Raw genomic sequence first — 19,339 nt, 5'->3', positions numbered from 1 at the left:
AATGTGATTATGTGACATGAATTTTGTGTTTTTTGCCCCCAGGTAGTTATTTTGCAAGTGCTGAAAAAAAGAAAGCTGCACTGCAAAAAAAGGTGTGTCTAAAAACAAGATAAAAACAGTATTTCTGAGGGAAATGATCTTGCTGCATGGACAGATTTGAGAAATCTTGTCAAGGTAAATTACCTTGACAAGATTTCTTAAATTAAGATTATTAACCCATTAGAACCCAGACCCGGCTATCCATAAAGGAAAGTTATGGGGGATATATCACAGACCAAGTGAACCACACATATTTCTGATGTTTTTTTTTTTTTGTTTTTGGCTTTTTTAGTAACTTTGTGTCTTTTTTTGGTCATTTTGTGTCTCTTTTTTAATTAATTGTGTGTCTTTTGTGTGATTTTTAAGTAATTTAGTTTTTTTTCCTGTAATGTTGTGTCTTTTTTTGTAATTTTGTGTCTTTTTTAAGTAATTTAGTTTTTTTTCTGTCAATTTGTGTCCTTTTTTTAGTAACTTTGTGTCTTTTTTTTGTCATTTTGTGTCTCTTTTTTAATGAATTGTGTGTCTTTTGTGTGTTTTTTAAGTAATTTAGTTTTTTTCTGTAATTTTGTGTCTTTTTTTTTAATTTTGTGTCTTTTTTGTAATTTTGTGTCTTTTTTAAGTAATTTAGTTTTTTCTGTCATTTTGTGTCTTTTTTGTAATTTTGTGTCTTTTTTAAGTAATTTAGTTTTTTTCTGTCATTTTGTGTCTTTTTTGTAATTTTGTGTCTTTTTTAAGTAATTTAGTTTTTTTCTGTCATTTTGTGTCTTTTTTGTAATTTTGTGTCTTTTTTAAGTAATTTAGTTTTTTTTCCTGTCATTTTGTGTCCTTTTTTTAGTAACTTTGTCTTTTTTTGGTCATTTTGTGTCTTTTTTTTTGTTGTTGTTGTAATTTTGGTCCTTTTGATCCTGCCTCCAGCGGCCCCCGGGTTATTTGAGTTTGAGACCCTGTTCTAGAATATTTAAAGTGTTCGTTACATGGCTGTCACCGTGGGTTCTTATGGGTTAAATCTAGAAATAAGCATGTTGAACGCTTAAAATAAGAAATTAACTCTTGAAACAAGATAAATTATGTAACACTTCTAAATCTAAAGTTTTTTTTATAAATAATTTGCAGTGCACTCTTCTCGAGCCAGTTCATCGCTGCTTGCAGCTTTAATTTATCTTTATTTTAAGAGTTCAACATGCATGATTCTCGATTTAACAATCTTAATTTAAGAAATCTTGTCATGTGAAATTATCTGTCCATGCAGCAAGATCATTTCCCTCAGATTTAGTGTGTTTATCTTGTTTTTAGACACCTTTTTCGCAGTGTGAAGCGGAAAAATGTCCACATGTATAGCTCAGGGCTCACACAAAGAGTGCAATATAAAAAAAGAAACCTCGTTGAATGGAGTCTGGACAAGACGGTGGAATGAAGACATGTGGCTCCGAGAGCAAAACTGATTGAATCTCAGACTGAGATGGATGAAGGGTATCTGCAGCGTTGTTACATGATACAGCACTGTGACTGAGTGGGCCATCTCATCTCGTCCCCTCAGATTAAGTAACACCAGCTCCAGCGTCCATCCAGGGCAGATTAAACCATCGTGACTCGAGCTTTTTCAGAGGTTTTCTAAGGAGAACACATTATGTTCCTGTCTGAATTCTCTTGTTTTAGTGTTTTTATGGTCTGCTTTTATTTATTGCTTTTTATATTGTTTTAAAAAGCAATGAATCTATGTATTTTAGTTGTGTATGTTTATTCCTGTTTTATTTATTTTATTGTCTCTTGTTGTGTTTGTTTATGTACAGCACTTTGTTGCGGCTGTGGTTGTTTTAACCCATAAGAACCCATGGTGACACCCGTGTAACAAACGCGTTAAATCTTCTATTTTTTGTTACTAGGCTAAGTTTAAACCCATTTAACAATTCTAATCCATTAACACGGTGTCCTGTATTGCATTTAACTTGTTTTGACCATATTTCCTGAACAAATTAAAGTCACAATTTTGATAAAGAAAAAGACACATGGTTATTTGTATTTATGTATTATCGATTTATTATTATTATTATTATTATTATTATTATTATGCTACTTAAAAACAAATCTAAAAAATAATTTGTTGTTAAACAGAACTAATAATATCACAATTTTGATAGATGTTGTGGAGATGCAGAGAAAACAGCAAATTTGTGTCTAGTTTTTATTTTATTTTAAAATACGAAATATTATAAACATAAATATTATCAACATAAATACTATAAGCACCCAATGTAATGTTTGTGTCACATCACAGATCTTTGACATTTAGGGATAGTGTTTTTGAAAACACATCAGAAATGGTGGTATATCCCCCATAACTTTCCTTTAAGGATAACTGGCTCTGGGTTCTTATGGGTTAAAGTGCTTTACAAATAAAGTTGAGTTGAGTTGAGTTGAATTCTAAATCTGATGCATTCTGTTTTTATTTATGTTTTACAAAGTGTCCCAACGTTTTGGAGTCAAGCAAAAGTGTATTAGTTTGAGCATGAAATATACATTCTGCAGTTTTGAATTATTAAATATTATTTATATGTCGCAGGATTAGCAGATGATCCATTCTGGTTTATGTACACACAGTGTCACAGCTTCTTTAGAACTGGGGTTGGATGACAATTAGAATTTAGATTCACATTATTTCAGTTCAGCTTTTTTATTTTGAACATGTGCAAGTAACACAACAACTTAAAAACAAACAAATCCAATGAGAATAATCAAAACAAAAATAGCAATAGTCAAAACAAAAGCTAGAATGTGAACGCAACATGTCCGAAAAGGAGTAGGATGAAGCATAATATTCTTATTTAAACCTATTTAAACCCCTTCTCCACTACTCAACTAACATTTCCCCCCCCTAAACATACATATTTACATAATATATATTTGCAAAAAAAAAATATAGATTAAATAAACAAATACATAAATAATTGATCATTTATGAAAACAACCGATTGTTAAAGCCCATTTATTAATATGCAGATCTTTTTTTTTTTTTCATTTATTAATCATTTGGTCTATAACATTGCAGAAAATTGTGAAAAATCTTCATCAAATCAGGATCAGAATTGGTCTTTATTACCAAGTATGTTATCACATATAATGAATTTACTTTGGTGTTAAAAGGTAAAAATGTTGAAATGCTTGTCTATAAATCTGGACTCAAAGTCCACTTACTTGTCCTGCAGCCTTGAACTGTATCAGTTTTCCTCACTTGAAGTAAACTCCATCTGCGAGATGCACTTGAAAGCCCTGAAAAATGCTTGTAAATACACCTTCATTCATGCTTTATTTTATAAAAATATTTGGTTGAATGCAGTCAAGAAATAACAAAAACCTTAAGATCAATTCAAGAGAAAACAGAGAAAGGCAATCCGCACATTTGAGCAGCTGGAATGTTTAGTATTTTTTGCTGGATAATGAGGAGAGAAGGTGGAACAAACAGCAGACTGTCACCCAGGAGAACTTCCGCCATTTACATACATTTATTTACTGTTTAAACTGTCTTTTATTTCTAGGTGTAGCTATCACTCCCTGTCCGCTCATTGCTATTTTGGGAGTTCCCTCAAATTATTCAGAATTCAGTAAGCAGACTAGCCTGGCTAACGCCAGACTAATCACAAATGAGACATAGTCTGGATGCCACCAATTCATTTCTCTGTAGAGGAGGCGTGGTTTACGATCCTCCGGAGCCGTTTATTGGGCGCTACGAATGTCTATTAAAAGCGTCTGTAGGTAGCTCTTAGCCAATCAGATCAGTTATACCAGATGACGTAGTAGAGCGACAGAAATTGATGTTTACATAGCCAGACTAGCCCATCTCTACTTTGAGACTAAAATGCTCAATTCTGCTTCTGCAACGTTTTTCTGCAGCATGTTCTGGTTCAATCTTGGCAGACTGACCTAATGTCATTCCTTAAATTAGAAAAAAAATCAAATTTTCACTCCGAGGGTCAACTGAGAAATTCTATACTACATGGCAGCCTCTTGTCTCATATTGCGATAATGTAGCTACAACTCCTACAGTGTAGGAGTCAACAGCACTTTCTGTTTTTTTGTCCAGCTGTGCTCTTCCATCAATATGAATGTACAAATGTAAAGTGGTTGATGAGATATTCTGTTAGAAAAGGGAAGACCAACTGGGGTGAGGGGTGGGATAATGTTTTGTATGTTTTCTACTTGTTTGTTTGTTTGTTTGTTTGTTTGTTTGCTTATTTGAGGGAGAAAAAAAATCATGCATCTATTTGTAAAGCTCATGTAACATGATGTGGTGTGTTTCAATGAACAGATTTAGAAAAAATAAAGTAATTTTTTTTTATAACGCCCAACCAGGAAGTCTTTTGCTCTAAACCTCAGTGGTTTTGTAGCCTAAATTCACAGAAACTGCAACTTTTTTACAACCGTGAGCCATAGGTGTATATGTATAATGATGTGTGTGCTATTTTTAGCATTCTCCGCTGCACTGCAAGCCGATTTTCTTGTTTTGCATATGAGTCAGTGGTAATGACGAACAGTCTATTCTGTCGTTAAGGTTGGAGATCTTATTGAATTATATGTGAAACATCTCTTGCATTGTCTTGTTGTAATTAATGGTGGCTGCATTAGCTGCACCATCATTTTTCTGGCACAGATGCAGCAAGATAGCATCCCCAGATGATCCCACCTCCAGATGACATACTTTAAGTTGAATGTCTACGTAGGGGTGTGCCATATCATATCGTTCACAATAATACCAGTATATTTTTTTATGGTTAAAAAAATGCATATCATGATATTGGCAACGTTCTTACTTCTTGATGTCGTGGTTAAAGTTGTTTTAATCACAAAAAGCTACTTACTCCCTGTTGCTAAACACGAGCAGCTTTCAAAATAAGAGCGCAGTGTGTTAAGAGAATCCACCACAGAATTTACAAGAAGACTGTCAAAATAAGATGCCTTAAATAAAACATACAAGAACCTTTATTCTCCTTTACAAAATGTCATTAAAATATGCCCCCAGAACCCCTAAACCAGGGGTGTCAAACTCAAATACACAATGAGCCAAAATTTAAAACTTGAATAAAATCGCGGGCCAACATTGAACAAATAAACCTTTTAATATATACCAAACATGTTTTGCTTTAACATTAAACATTTACACAACATTTAACATTATAAACATACAATATATAACTAAATAGTGCAGACATGCAAAATCAAATTTCAAATAAAAAACACATCAATGTCATTAATTTCTTAAATAAAAATCGTATGCCTTTGCATCCTTCTGATTTAAATATCAAAATAAAGTTTTTCAACAGGTTAATACATTTAAAAATAAAATAACAATAATAAATCTAGTATTAGCGGTAAATGCACCGTATAATACCGGCGGGTCAGCTTTTATAGCACAATAATAATATAATAATTTGGTATTGCCTCGCGGGCCAAATAAAATTACACTGCTGGCCAAATTTGGTCCGCAGGCCAGAGTTTGACACCCCTGCCCTAAATGGTTATTTTTATTATTTGCTCATACTCAAGAGTCAAGAGTAAATGTTTTTGTTTTTGGCAACTGTTAAGATTTTGCACTTTAAACTACATTTTAGATTTTTAATTATTTAACAGACTAAAAAAACTCATATTTTCTATATCTTTTTAAGTATTTCCTAATATCGTTATCGCAAAAACAGCCTCCAATATCGTGATATTCTTTTAGAACCATATCGCCCAGCCCTACGTCTACGTACTATTGAGCCACGTATCAGACAGGAGAACCGATGAGCTCCAGGGCTGATTGCTGACTACATTAAGCCGCTTAGGCAGCACGTTGATAAATTCAATCATTGAAATGTGAAGGTAATAGTCTTGACATAGCAAAGACATAACTCACCCTCGGTACCTGCAAAGTCTCCAAATGACGGCAATCCCAAGCAGGAGCCAGTCCAATATGAAGGAGGACTTTGCTTTTATTACCATCATCATTACTGTATATCATTTCTGAATGTACAGCCATTTGGTTTCATTTAAATGTAAATCTGGGCACTGAACTGCGCACGTTGTCACCCATGGCAGCCTGGCTATGATGATTCATTCAGGGTTCGCAGAGAAAATATAAGAGCGCCTGTACTTTCTCAGGGGGAAAAAATCAGATTTGACCTTTGTCTGTTTTTGTGAAAGCCGTGTATACAGCCAGACCAAAAAAATAAAGAAACCTTGATATTTTTTTTCAGGTAAACAAAAGCATTGTGCATCCTTTGTTCTTTGCTATGTCTTGTCTCTTCTTTTTCTCCCCCCCCCCCCAACATGAATAGGAAGAACAAAGAGGTAGCCTACATTCTGCAGCACAATGTCAAGGGTGAAGAAGAGCTCGGGGAGAATTCACAACGTCAGGAAAGAGAGACACGCAATCATATGGCAGCCCATGTCAAGTTGTGATGGTTGCTTTAGCGAGGGTTTACACCAGGGGTGGGCAGTTAATTTTCCCAAGGGGCCACATGACCAATACCACGAAGGTTGCAGGGGCCGGACCAAAACTCTGAACTAAATTCTGCTCAATATTAATTTAATCGCTTTATAAAATACAGTAAATTATCTGGTTTTGAGCTGCTACTGATAGGAATACATGTTATGATAAGACTGTTAATGTGGAGTAAATCAAATATAGCAGTAAAAAGTAGTAAATACTCCAATCACTATATCACTTTAACATTTATTTTAAACACAACTGTAAATCACCTTTAGCAAGGTTCCTATTGGTGTTTTTGTATTATATAGCTTGTTTTTTCATGTTTGTGCATTTTCTAGGTGTTTTACAATGTTGTGGTGCTTTTATTTTGAAATGGTGCCACCCAGTGGGAAACAGGTGCTTTAATTTTGAAAGGTAGTGACAGGAAATAACAGGTGGAAAGGTTAAATGAAAAACGAACGGTAAATAATAACGAGTGCGTAGTAATTCATATAAAGTTGATATAAAGTATCTAAAGGCTTCTATAGTGGCTGACTGACAGGACACAAGGTTTGTTAGAGTTTATTTTCCTCTGTCATATATATTAGTGGCTATATTTGTTGTCTTAACTAAAGTAAAAGTGCTTGTTAGCTCTAGTGCTAATGCTAATGTTAAAAAAATAAAAACACTGCGGTTATACCGCCCAATGCCCAGCTCTGTTTTACACAATTTTCATCTGTGGAGCTAGAAGACCAAGGTGAGCATCAGGGCATGTGTGCATGCTCTACTAAGCAAAGCAAACATTAGTGGCTCTCTTCTTATAATATAATCTTATAATCATACATAGCATTAGGAAAAACTACAGCAGAGCATCTTGAATTACTGGCAAATGAACTAGGTGACATCAACAATCCTCAATCAAATATCAGATTAATCCTTCTTACTCATTCACACCGCGCTCTCTTGATAAACCACTCATCACATAAATGATTATCAAGTCCCAAATAAAATGCATGTCAAATGAAATAAACAAGAGTCTCATCAGCAGCCGGAGGATCAGGGGTATCACATAGCACTGCATTCAGTAGGGCTCCATTAGGAGACACTGGATAGCAATAGCCGATTACCTGATCAATAAAGAAGTCACATGTAATATCGCTGCAGTTTTTCCCTCCATAGAGAATTACAAGCTGCCTTGGGACAATCTGGTTGCCCCAAGCTCTCGAAAGACGGAAGTCTTCATGGTAAACATTGCATCATGCCAATGTGGTGGTGCTATCTAATCAGGAAAGATGCTGCCAACACCACAGGTAGCCTCCCGTACGTCTCGCTGCTCCTCATATAAATAGACAGGCAGACAATCACTCTGCAAGCACGGGAAGTGACTTCCTGCCTGCTGCTGTACTTCCCATGCCACAGAAAGCACTCAGAGTTAATAGTGTCTATTGGATGTTACTATATACTGATGGTGATGTCTGTGTTTTTGTTCTGGAGCTCACATGCAATCTTCCCCCACTTCGAAAGCTTTCTGCGCTGGTGGCAGGCGGCAACCTCCAGGTCTGAGCAGGGAGGCAAACCAGGAAGTGCTTTAAGCTGCATTCTACTGAAAATTCCAGCAGGGGGCGCTAAGTTTGGCTGCAAAAAAATTCTGTCCATTCATTTCAGTGCAAAATGAGAAAACTTCTCACTTGATTTATTACCTCAGAATTTATTTTTAGGACAACACTATGGTCTCAGAAGAAAATAGAAGATAAAGAATCGTATGATTTGGGGCGAGGTTACCTTTGATTGACAGGTCACTAACAAGGCGAGCCGTCATCAGGAGAGAAGCAGAACAATGCGTATCCACGGCAACGTGTCAATAAAGTTATATATAACGTTATATAGATAGAAAAGAGGACGTTTAGCAGTTTGGTTTCATAACTTTGACCCTTTCACTGTATTTTCACTTAATGACAGTTTATTTGAACGTTTTGTTCAGTAAAATGTCTTGTTCAGTGTTTGGTTGGACTAACAGACACTCCAAGGAGTCGCTGCTCAGTTTTCTGAGGTCAGTAACAAACATTTAGTTTTTGTTTTTTGCTAACCAAAGCTAACATCCCAGTTAATGCTCCAGCTAATGCTAACATGAATTAGCAGCAGCTTCTCTCAGTCAGGTTGAGGTGTAGAGAGGCTGTAGTCAGTGATCAGATCCCTCTCCTCCTCCACAGTCCAAATATGGTCTGCTTCCTGTACCGGAAACAAGATGGCGAGGAGTGAAACGCTGAACTCGAAGCTTCCAACGGGCCACAAACCAATGGGGGACGTCACGGTGACTACGTCCATTATTTATATACAGTCTATGGCTGATGCACAGATAATAATCTTATATCTTCTGGTTCATAAAATGTACCTGAATTTATATTTATGAAGGCTTTTACCAGAGACATTCCTGGATGTCACAGCCTCAGCAGTAGCCATGTGTTTAGTCTGTGTTAATTTGCAGATAGAGCAGGAAATTGAGATCCGATAGGTAACTAAATGACGCAATGTAACACCAAGTGTGAACAAATCTACTTTAAGCTGACTTGTGATTGCATCACTCAGGGCACATGTTAACACCAGGTGTCAACAGCCTTCCTGCACTGGTATTGTCTTTTTTTCACACAGCAAAAATAACCACTGACGAAACCTAAACTCCTTTTCCCTTCAACATTTAAATATTGCTTCAGAGTGCTTTAAGAACAAATATTACTTGGACCACTATTGAAAATTTCCAGAAAAGAAAATTAAATATCCAAGAATTGGAATCAACTACACAGCAAGATGGCTCCTGTAAACTGTAAATGATATATTTCATTAGATTAAAAAAAAAAAGTTGCTCTTTTTTAACAGCATTATTAATCACATTAGCATTTTGCTGTATTAGCTGTCAGCTTTTCTCTAAAGTTTTGGCTTTTCCAGAAGTTTCCATGTCCAACTTAATGCATTAACCCTTTTTTAACAAAGGTAAAAAAAAAAAAATAAAAAAAAAAACACCTCGAAGTGTATTAACAAGATTTTCCTTTTTTTGCAGAGTTTTTTTTGTAATTTCTTTGTGTTTTTATCTGTGTTTTTTGTAATTTTTATTATGTTTTTTGTATATTTATTATGTTTTTGGTGTGTTTTGAGTGTGTTTTTTGTAATTTTGTGTGTTTTTGGTTTGTTTTTCATGTTTTATGTGTTTTTTATGTGTTTTTTGTAATTTTTTTGTGTTTTTGTGTGTTTTTTTGTGTTCAAAATGTTGATCCAGTAATTGAATATGAAAATTATAATCAGGTCATATAGGTGAGGTTGTGCTGAAAACAATGATACCAACACGTCATGGTTTTGGTTTTTTACGTTGTTTATAGGTAGAATGAAAAGGAGTCAAAAACCGACAAAATAGCCCCAAACTCCAGGGTTAAGTAATGTGAATGCTTAGACTTCTAAGGATTAAACACAATTATTATCCATTTTTTCAAATATATAATTATGCCTGTCATCACATATGTGAGTACCCTCACCTCTCTGGACCCCAACTGAGTCGATCTGATGCATCCAATTTTCATTTATTTTATTAAGGTATTTTTAAAAATATTTCTTTATTTTTTATTTTTTTTAATGAGCATACTTGGCATCCTGTGTTTATTTATGTATTGGTATTATTAGTATAATTGTTAACGTTTCTGTTTCTCTGCTTTTTTGCCTCCCTATATATTATTATATAGTATTATTATACTATGTTTTTTGTTTTGTTTTGTATTTATTTTTCTTTTGTGGTTCTCTGTTCTAATGTACCCTTTAAAAAACAAAAATGTGGAAAACAGCTGTGGAATAAGTTATGTCTTGTACTGATGCTTATGAATACTAATTTCCAATAAAAAATATATAAAGCAAAATATATATATATAATTATGAGAACTGATATGTTGCTTGTAAAAGGTGTTTGTTTGAGCCAGTTGAAGGCACAGTACCACCACCGTGAGACATGAAAAATCCTGTCTTTGGAAAGCTCTATTTTAAAATATCTCTAATGTGTTTCGTGACCAGTCCCATGAAGCACTTTTGAGAAGCCTTTTAAAGTTTTCCTCTGGGCCTTCTCACACTCAGCCATGTTATGCAGGAGGAGCCTCCTTCGTGACTGCTCAGGCGAGTCTCGTTTTTGCACCAAACGGGCCTGAACACATCACCACTGATTCTTAGGAGCTTTAAAATCTTGCTGAGTGAGAGCTAGCACTGTCCAGCAGCTGGACCCCTGTGGTGGCTGCTGTATGGTTCAGAGTCAACCTTGTGGGTAAAAAACTGTTGTTGCATTTGTTGCATTCAAACATTCCTGGTGCATTACGTTAGATTTTTGTGCAGTTGCTTTTAGATCTAAAAAGATTGGTTGATTGAATGGCAAGCCAATGGACATAATGGTATGCAATATGTAATAATTCATTCTGGGCTACACGGTGCTGTAGAGCAGTGATTACCAACCAGGGGGGCACGACCCCCCAAGAGGGGCGCCAAAGATCCACGGGGTGTCGCGAAGCCCTCTTGATTTTAAGGGATGTGATATATCTAATGTGTTAAATATAGATGAGTCAGCATTTAATTCATTAGTGGTACAAAAACAACTAAATAAGGGCTACATTAAACGTTAGAAACGATAGAAAAGTTTAAAAATAAAGGCTATAGCGAGAATAAGGACATGTGTAACATCCCTCCTGCAGTATACACAGGTAACCTCAGCTAGCGGTAACCTCACCTAGTGGTAACCTCAACTAGTGGTAACCTCACCTAGAGGTAACCTCACCTAGCGGTAATCTCACCTAGTGGTAACCTCACCTAGTGGTAACCTCACCTAGTGGTAACCCCCCCTAGCAGTAACCTCACCTAGTGGTAACCTCACCTAGTGGTAATCTCACCTAGTGGTAACCTCACCTAGAGGTAACCTCACCTAGTGGTAACCTCACCTAGAGGTAACCTCACCTAGCGGTAATCTCACCTAGTGGTAACCTCACCTAGTGGTAACCTCCCCTAGCAGTAACCTCACCTAGTGGTAATCTCACCTAGTGGTAATCTCACCTAGTGGTAACCTCACCTAGTGGTTATCTTACCTAGCGGTAACCTCCCCTAGCAGTAACCTCACCTAGTGGTAACCTCACCTAGTGGTAATGTCACCTAGCAGTAACCTCACCTAGCCCATCACCTAACGCTGATGGGCGCGTTGTCTGCTCTCGGACTCGTTCTTGCCTGAAGATAGCAATTAATTAATAGTATCCGCCCCTCCCACACACACACCGCTGATTCGCTAGAGCACCGTCAATCAGACCCGACAGCTTCCGTGCTTCCCCGACGCAGATGAACAACCAAACAGACGCGTACCCGACGTTGTCCAACTGTCCCGGACGCCCCACCGTCGGGCCGGTGTGTTCCTGGCTTTAATGGTGATTCTAAATTGCCCGTAGTGAAGCGGTTTGACAGTGCCGGGATGCCATTCAGAGCTAATCTGACAATTTTCTTTTGTATTTTGATTGTTCAAACTTACACAGGACCCATGCCTACCCATGCATGGACCCTACTAACAACCAGAAATCAAGTATAACCTTTTACAAAGGTGACCCATTAAACACAAAACACACACACACACACACACACACACACACAAGAATTTGCAATTCAACACAGTGTATTATACAATTCAGTGTCCCAAATTCAACCCATAATTCACACAGCCAAAACACCAAAAATAGTCTCTTTCTTTCAACCAAAAATAGTCCTCTTCAGATACCCAATAAATAAACAAAATATTGATAATGAATATCATCTTGTTTTGTGTTGCAGGATTTGTTTGTGATATTAGGAATATCCACAACAAAGGACCCAACCTCTTTAAATGACAAAGCGCAGATTTGGCCTGTTTGACCAATATAAATGATGGTCTGGTCTCGTCTTTGTACACAAGAAGTGACAAGCCTAAACTTTGAATGAAGTCAAAGTTTAAACTGTCTCCTAAACAGCAAAGAACAAACACTCTGTCCAGATAACTTCTGACTTCTTCACCACTGTGGAATCTTTGGTTATTTGGTATACAGTAGAGCAGGGATGGGCAACTGGAGGCCCGGGGGCCTCATACGGCCCGCACCCTCACTTGAAGTGGCCCTCAGTACAACTACATGCATTTGAGCATGAAATCTTATAAGTGCAGTGTAGAAATGCACAAATTTACTTCTTGCAATTAATGTTGGTCTGCTGTTCTTGCACTGATAAAAAAAAAGAAATCACAGTTTTTCAGTTTTTTATTTGCTACAAACCTTTTGTATTCCTATTTATACTGTTATACATGCATTTCAGCATGACATTTATTAAGTTACTGCACTGTAAACATATTTAAAATTGCAGTTTCATCATATCTGGCTAAGTGCACGGTCCTATATGTGGCCCAAGTTGCCCATTCCTGCAGTAGAGCAACACAATTTAAGTACAAATGCCTGATCTCAACCTTCAACCTTGAACATTATTCACAGTTTGATAGTGCAAACTTGCAGAGACCAAACATCTGGTGTTGCACATCTCGTTATATGAACAGCCTTGTTTCTTTACAGCCTAAATAACTGGTTTCCTACGTCAGGTCCCAAGAAGAGTTCACAAGAAAGATCACACATGTTTTTCACCCGCATGTCTTATGCATCAGGTACACTCTCGTGTTAAGCTATGCAGCTGTCTGCAGGAGGCTACGGTCTCAGGTGCACATCACAGGTGTAAGATGCAATGTCAACACTAAACAGTAAAAAGCAATGTTGTCAAAGTAACAGTCATTTTGTGACCCGAGTTCAGATCGGTTACCGCTCTAACCGCTTTAAATCCTCTGGGCACGCTGCACGGATTGAGCAGTATTTTGGGTTCATAATGAAACTGTGGTGGCCGCCAATCTTCCTCACAACAGCACAGCATGCAGCTGCCAACTTGAAATCAAATCACTTCCATTCGCAATAAACCCTTTCTTATAGAAATACAAGAGAATAACCTGCAGTACTTCACATTACTCACACCACACATTCTGTCCATGGCAATTTAAACATGCTTGACGTCAACAGATTTTCCTTGGGGGGGAAAAAAGGCAATTACTGGATAACTGTTACCCAGGTAACCAACCTGTAATGGTAACTTGCAGGATGAATTTAAGTGGTCTCAAGGCAAAAATGTTGAGAGCCACTAGTTCAGCTGTTGGATTGGCCCAGCAGGTTTTACCAAGAGAGTGAGACTCGTCTTTCTTCCAATATGTTTCCATATTGGCAAGGGCTGCAAAACTGATTATGATTATTAACTTAAAAATAACACCGGGGCAAACGCTGACAAACTCTGCTGAAATCTTGGCCTGTCAACCCAAGAACACACAATCATGTTGTGAAATTGCACCATTTCCATTAACCCTTTATCGGGCCAAGAACTATATTTGGTAACTTCAGTGGATATCAAAACTGGGTCCCCGTGAGTCTCTGTTTGGTCGTAGAACCAAATGGATTTCTTCCAGTTAATCAGCAAAAATCAGGCTACGTTACTAGATTAAAGTGGCAAATCTACAAGAAAAAAAGTTGCAGATTTAAGAGATTTAAAGTGGCAAATCTGTGCAAAAAAGGTCACAGATTTATGAGCAAAAAGTGAAAAAAAAAAATTTTCTCGCAGATTCACCACTTTAAATGTCATAGATCTGCATATTTTTTTCTCATAGATTTGCCACTTTAATTTCGTCAACTTTTTTACCATTAATTTGAGATTTTTTTGTTACAAATTTGTAACTTTTTTTAACCGTTAATTTGAGATTTTTTTTCTCATAAAATTGTAACTTTACCATTAATTTGAGATTTTTTTTGTCATAAATTTGTAACTTTTTTCTCAAAATATTACCTCCCTCCCCCGGGTCCGTATGGTTTTTTTTACACATTCTGGCAGTTTGTAATATCCTCCAATATTCTCTAGGGTTGAAATTTGGAAATTGCAAGTATTTCAACAAGAGTGCCTTATTAAGGGTTAATTTATTAGCAGAGAATGTCTCTCTCTCTCTCTCTCTCTCTCTCTCTGTTCACTGCAGAGCATTTTTAATGGAGTGAGAGGAGACAATCAATTACAGATAACGTCTCTCTCCTGGATAGATAAAAATAAGAACAAAAAATGTGTCAACAGAAACACCGTAACTATACTTGGACAGCTCGACCCGTCCAGCCTGTGAGTGGAAAACACATTTACAGGTCAGCACCTGTTGCTATTGTGGGCTACATTTTAATTTGCCAGAGACTGTCATAATCAATTCCGGTTCGGCCGCTTGGCACAAAAACTGGATTGTTATTATGCAGGTAGTTATCTTTTTTTTGTTGTAATTATTGTAATCTTCAGAATGTGCTTTTATTGTTTTTATGAGTGGCCCATATAAATTTTAATATTTGTACACAAGGCACCTGCTTCCCTGTAGAACCTGATAATGTAATAAATTCCCGATAATGTAATAAAACTCTGCACTTGAGTCCATTGAAAATGTAATAAAACCTGATAATGTAATACACTTTTTTTTACCAATAATGTAATAAAGTATAACATTAATGGGTTATTACATTATCAGGTTAGCCTTCATTTCCCAAGTCCTGATAATGTAATAATTCCCCAATATTGTACTAATTTAACAGCAGACCACCCATTACTTGGGTTCAAGTGGTGATACTGTGTATCAACTCTAGCTCAAGAGCTCTAGCGCCACCAACAGGTCAAAGTTGATGTTTATTCACTTTTGACCCGTTCATCCGTTTTTCACAAACGAGGTATCCATGACAACGAATGCATTCAACAGCTTCTTGAAATCTAAAGGTGCTTGGTGTTATACTTTGTTACAATATTGGTAAAAAGTGTATTACATTATTGGGAAATGCACTTTATTACATTATCGGGAAGTTATTACATTATCAGGTTTTATTACATTTTCAATGGACTCAAGTGCAAATTTTTATTACATTATCAGGAAGTTATTGCATTATCAGGTTTTATTACATTTTCAATGGACTCAAGTGCAGATTTTTATTACATTATCGGGAAGTTATTACATTATCAGGTTTTATTACATTTTCAATGGACTCAAGTGCAGATTTTTAGTACATTATTGGGAAGTTATTACATTATCAGGTTTTATTACATGTTCAATGGACTTAAGCGCAGATTTTTACTACATTATCGGGAAGTTATTACATTATCAGGTTTTATTACATTTTCAATGAACTCAAGCGCAGATTTTTATTACATTATCGGGGTTATTACATTATCTGGAATTTATTACATTATCAGGTTCTACATTCCCTTTCATGAAAATAAACTAAAAACAATACTGCCTAGTTAAAACATGCTTTTCTATTTAAAAGTCACTCACAAGCTGCTTACTAAACTTCCAACTGCCTCGTAACTTCAGTGTCGAGTGTACGATTCCCTCACAATCCACCAATAACACATGATATAGAAGATTCCACCAGATTTACCAGCAGAATGAAAAAGATGTAGTGTTCCTGTGCTCAATCTGGAAGGAGACTTTGCACACCATGTTCTGTGACTGCAGTGGGCAATGGAGTCCTGGTGCTGTGACCTCAATCTATTATTGCACTCAGTTCAGCTTCATTGGCTGACACGTAGTGGGTTTTAGACCATGTGGCTCCGAAGGGAAACAGTGATATCACAGCAGTTTAACTAGGCAGTCTGCAGTAGAAACATATTTCTTTGGAAGAAATGAGATGAGCACAATCACTATCAGATGACAGAAAGACAATGTTTGGCGCTGTATGCTTGTGGTATACCATTTGATTTAAATCAGTGGGGTTTTTTTACAGAAAAAGTCTTTGCATTAAACCAAATAATCTGTGTATTTTTTTTCTCCAAAAGTTCTAAATAAACCTAATCAGATTTGTTCTGTGCACATGGTTTTACAGTAACACAATCTGTGCAAAAAGTTTTGCAATCTGTGCCCTCTGTATTTACAGTGTAGCTTGATAATAATAATAATAATAATAATACCTTTATTTATATAGCACCTTTAAAAACAGCGTTCACAAAGTGCTTTGACAGAACAAGCATGGATAAAACTCCTGCAAAAATAAGAAACCAACAATGAAGAAGAAATTAAAAAATAATATATATATACACATATATACGTATATATATATATATATATATATATATATATATATATATATATATATATATATATATATATATATATATATATATATATACTAACATATGGCAAGAGGTGGCTGATGCTGATGTAACCTATATTAGCTAAACTTAATATTCAGAAATAAGGACTTAAACTGTGTTCCACACAGTTATTAGAAAATATGAAAATGAAGGCAAATATAAGCCTAAATGCTGGTGGAGCTTATCCTAAATGACTGTTTGTTTCCATTAATGTAACCTGTAATGTTAACCTACCTCAGGCAATGTAACAGAGCACAATAATCTGAACAAGACAATAGTGTTTAGAGTGTTTAGGTGGCATTTCGCCCCTTGAGCCAGGCACAATATCAATATAGACTGACCAATAAATGTATGCATATATGAATTTGCTGATGTGTAGAAAGGGAAAATATGTGGCCACATATTACAGAACCATGTAACCAGAGGGAACAGTTTAAATACTAGGAAACAGATAGTGAACCTGAGGGTACGGTTTACAAATTAAAAGGGTTTGTATTAGAAACCCGTGGGCAGGGATTGTTTACACATCCATTAAGAAGGATTTACACATTACTTTTTGTTTTTCTTTTACACCATGTGACCCCAGAGTGGTTCTGGAGATGTCCAATCCTCAACAAGCTTCCACTCACAGCCACCTCACATTTAACTGTATCTTCACCTATTTTATACAGTCTATGCTTTTTACCTACAAAATATATGTTTGAATATATTTATGTAAACCACATGGATACACAGCTTTAGAGAAATAACCGAAATGTTGCATGGCACCCCACTGAAATCCAGCCCTCCTGCGATTCCAAAAAAATCATTTTGGGTGTCAGTGGCACAACGCGTTTCTTATTTTGTGCGTGAATTCAACATAAAAGCCAGTTCCTTTGCCCTGCACAAACAGTACCAACATCCCCCCTTATTGTCCCTCATACTGCATCCAGTTCATGATACCAGGGAGTGGATGGCTGTAAGATGAAGGCAGACGTCCACAGAATCAGCACAGTAACTTAACTCAGCATGCACATGCCTGTTGCACAGGCGTGCCTGTGCAGGCTGCTCATCAACGCAGCGCGGTCACAATAATGGATTCATTAAGACAGTAAAACTGAGTGAATATGGGACAGTTAGCATCGATTAGAGGGGATGTGGGAAAGATAAACAGTGTGGGAAGTTGACAGTGTGAGCTGGTGGCTTGATGAATCAATAGCAGCTCTTCTTCTGCTGCGCATTGGGGAAGAGACAGCTCAAACAAAGTCCCGAGGATGAACCAAAACCACACGCTGGAAACTGACTGAGCGCAGCGGTTTATTTATCTGCCAGCCTCCGGGAATACCTCACATATTCACAAGTGGTGCGTAACCACCTGGATGGCACAGGAAGACTTTTTTGAAACGCCGGGAAAAGGCGTTTTAAAGCCGGTAACAGCGAAAGTAGCCATGCATGCACCCAGACACAGCTCCTACCTTTGGAGATCACTGATCCGGTGCAGTAAACAAGGAGCAGGAGGCCCGTTATGGAGAGGTAACGTCCTTTTGTCAGCGCATCCATACCGACGCGGAGCTCTCCACGGACACGCTATTGTGATGACGGTGCTCCGGCTCGCTGCTGGCTCCTCGCGCCTCCTCCGAGCTGGACGAGCCCGGATGCGTAAGTTCCTCCCGTAAACCAGGGAAGGGTACAGGTTGGCGCTCTAGTGGCAGAAGGAGAAGAAGGAGAAGGAGGAGGAGAAGGAGTGAATGGTTTTCGAGCTGGACTGTTGATCGAATGGAAAGAAGCATCTTCACTTCACTTTTGCTGTGCGTGTGTGCGCAGCAGGAGATACGTGCGCTCCGAGTTCACCCCCCTTATACAGGCAGCATCATCCCGGAGCTGCTCCTGGTAGCCAATGGCAGAGGGAGGAGGGCGGGGAGGGGGGGCCGAGGGGGCCGAGGGTAGGGTCCATGGAGGGCTCATCACTCAAACACTTCCCTTTGACTGTAGGCTTCAGTCAGGCTGAGGCTACAGGCAGGATCGTTCCTGATGCAGCCAGCTTTAGGGAATACTGGCCAAAGTCTATGCATGGACTTCATTTCACTTATTTATTCATTGTTGTGTATTTATTTTTATTGTTTTCATAACAGAAAAATGTATACAAATTAGAAATAGTTGGTGGAGCTACACAGAACCGTACAGGTTTTTTTTTTTTTTTTTTTTTATTATTATTATTATTATTATTATTATTTTACACTTTTGGAGGACAACTTTTTTATTATTATTATTATATTATATTTTTATTTAAAGAACAAGAAAAGGTCAAACAACTTAAACAGAAAATAAGGTAAATAATCAATTAAATAAAGAGTAACCCTTTGTTTTTTTTGCCCCCCCCCCCCCCCCCACACACACACACAAACACTATTTTATTATTACTATTTTTTTTATTATTACTATTTTTATTTTTATTACTACTATTTTATTACACTTTTGGAGGATAACTTTATTTTTATTTACAGAACAAGAAAAGGTCAAACAACTTCAACAGAAAATAAGGTAAATAATCAAAAAAATAAAGAGTACAGATTTTTTCTTTTTTTTGCGTCCCCCACACACACATTTTTATTATTATTATTATTATTGTTGTTATTATTATTATTATTATTATTATTATTTTAT

The 19,339-nt window shown here is 36.8% G+C and overlaps 1 protein-coding gene across 1 annotated transcript in view; it reads right to left on the bottom strand.

Annotated features, from left to right (window-relative positions):
* Positions 1 to 18,555, bottom strand: part of unc5db (unc-5 netrin receptor Db) — a 392,579-nt gene extending 374,024 nt beyond the window's left edge. Inside the window, exon 1 of the mRNA XM_059338101.1 lies at positions 18,151 to 18,555. Within this exon, the coding sequence (XP_059194084.1) occupies positions 18,151 to 18,235 (85 nt within the window). The 5' untranslated portion in view covers positions 18,236 to 18,555. The remainder of the gene's footprint in view (positions 1 to 18,150) is intronic.
* Between the last annotated feature and the right edge of the window lie 784 nt (positions 18,556 to 19,339).

Source organism: Centropristis striata, chromosome 7, assembly GCF_030273125.1.
Source record: "Centropristis striata isolate RG_2023a ecotype Rhode Island chromosome 7, C.striata_1.0, whole genome shotgun sequence".
NCBI lineage: Eukaryota > Metazoa > Chordata > Actinopteri > Perciformes > Serranidae > Centropristis > Centropristis striata.
This window is presented reverse-complemented; position numbering and strand designations above follow the sequence as displayed.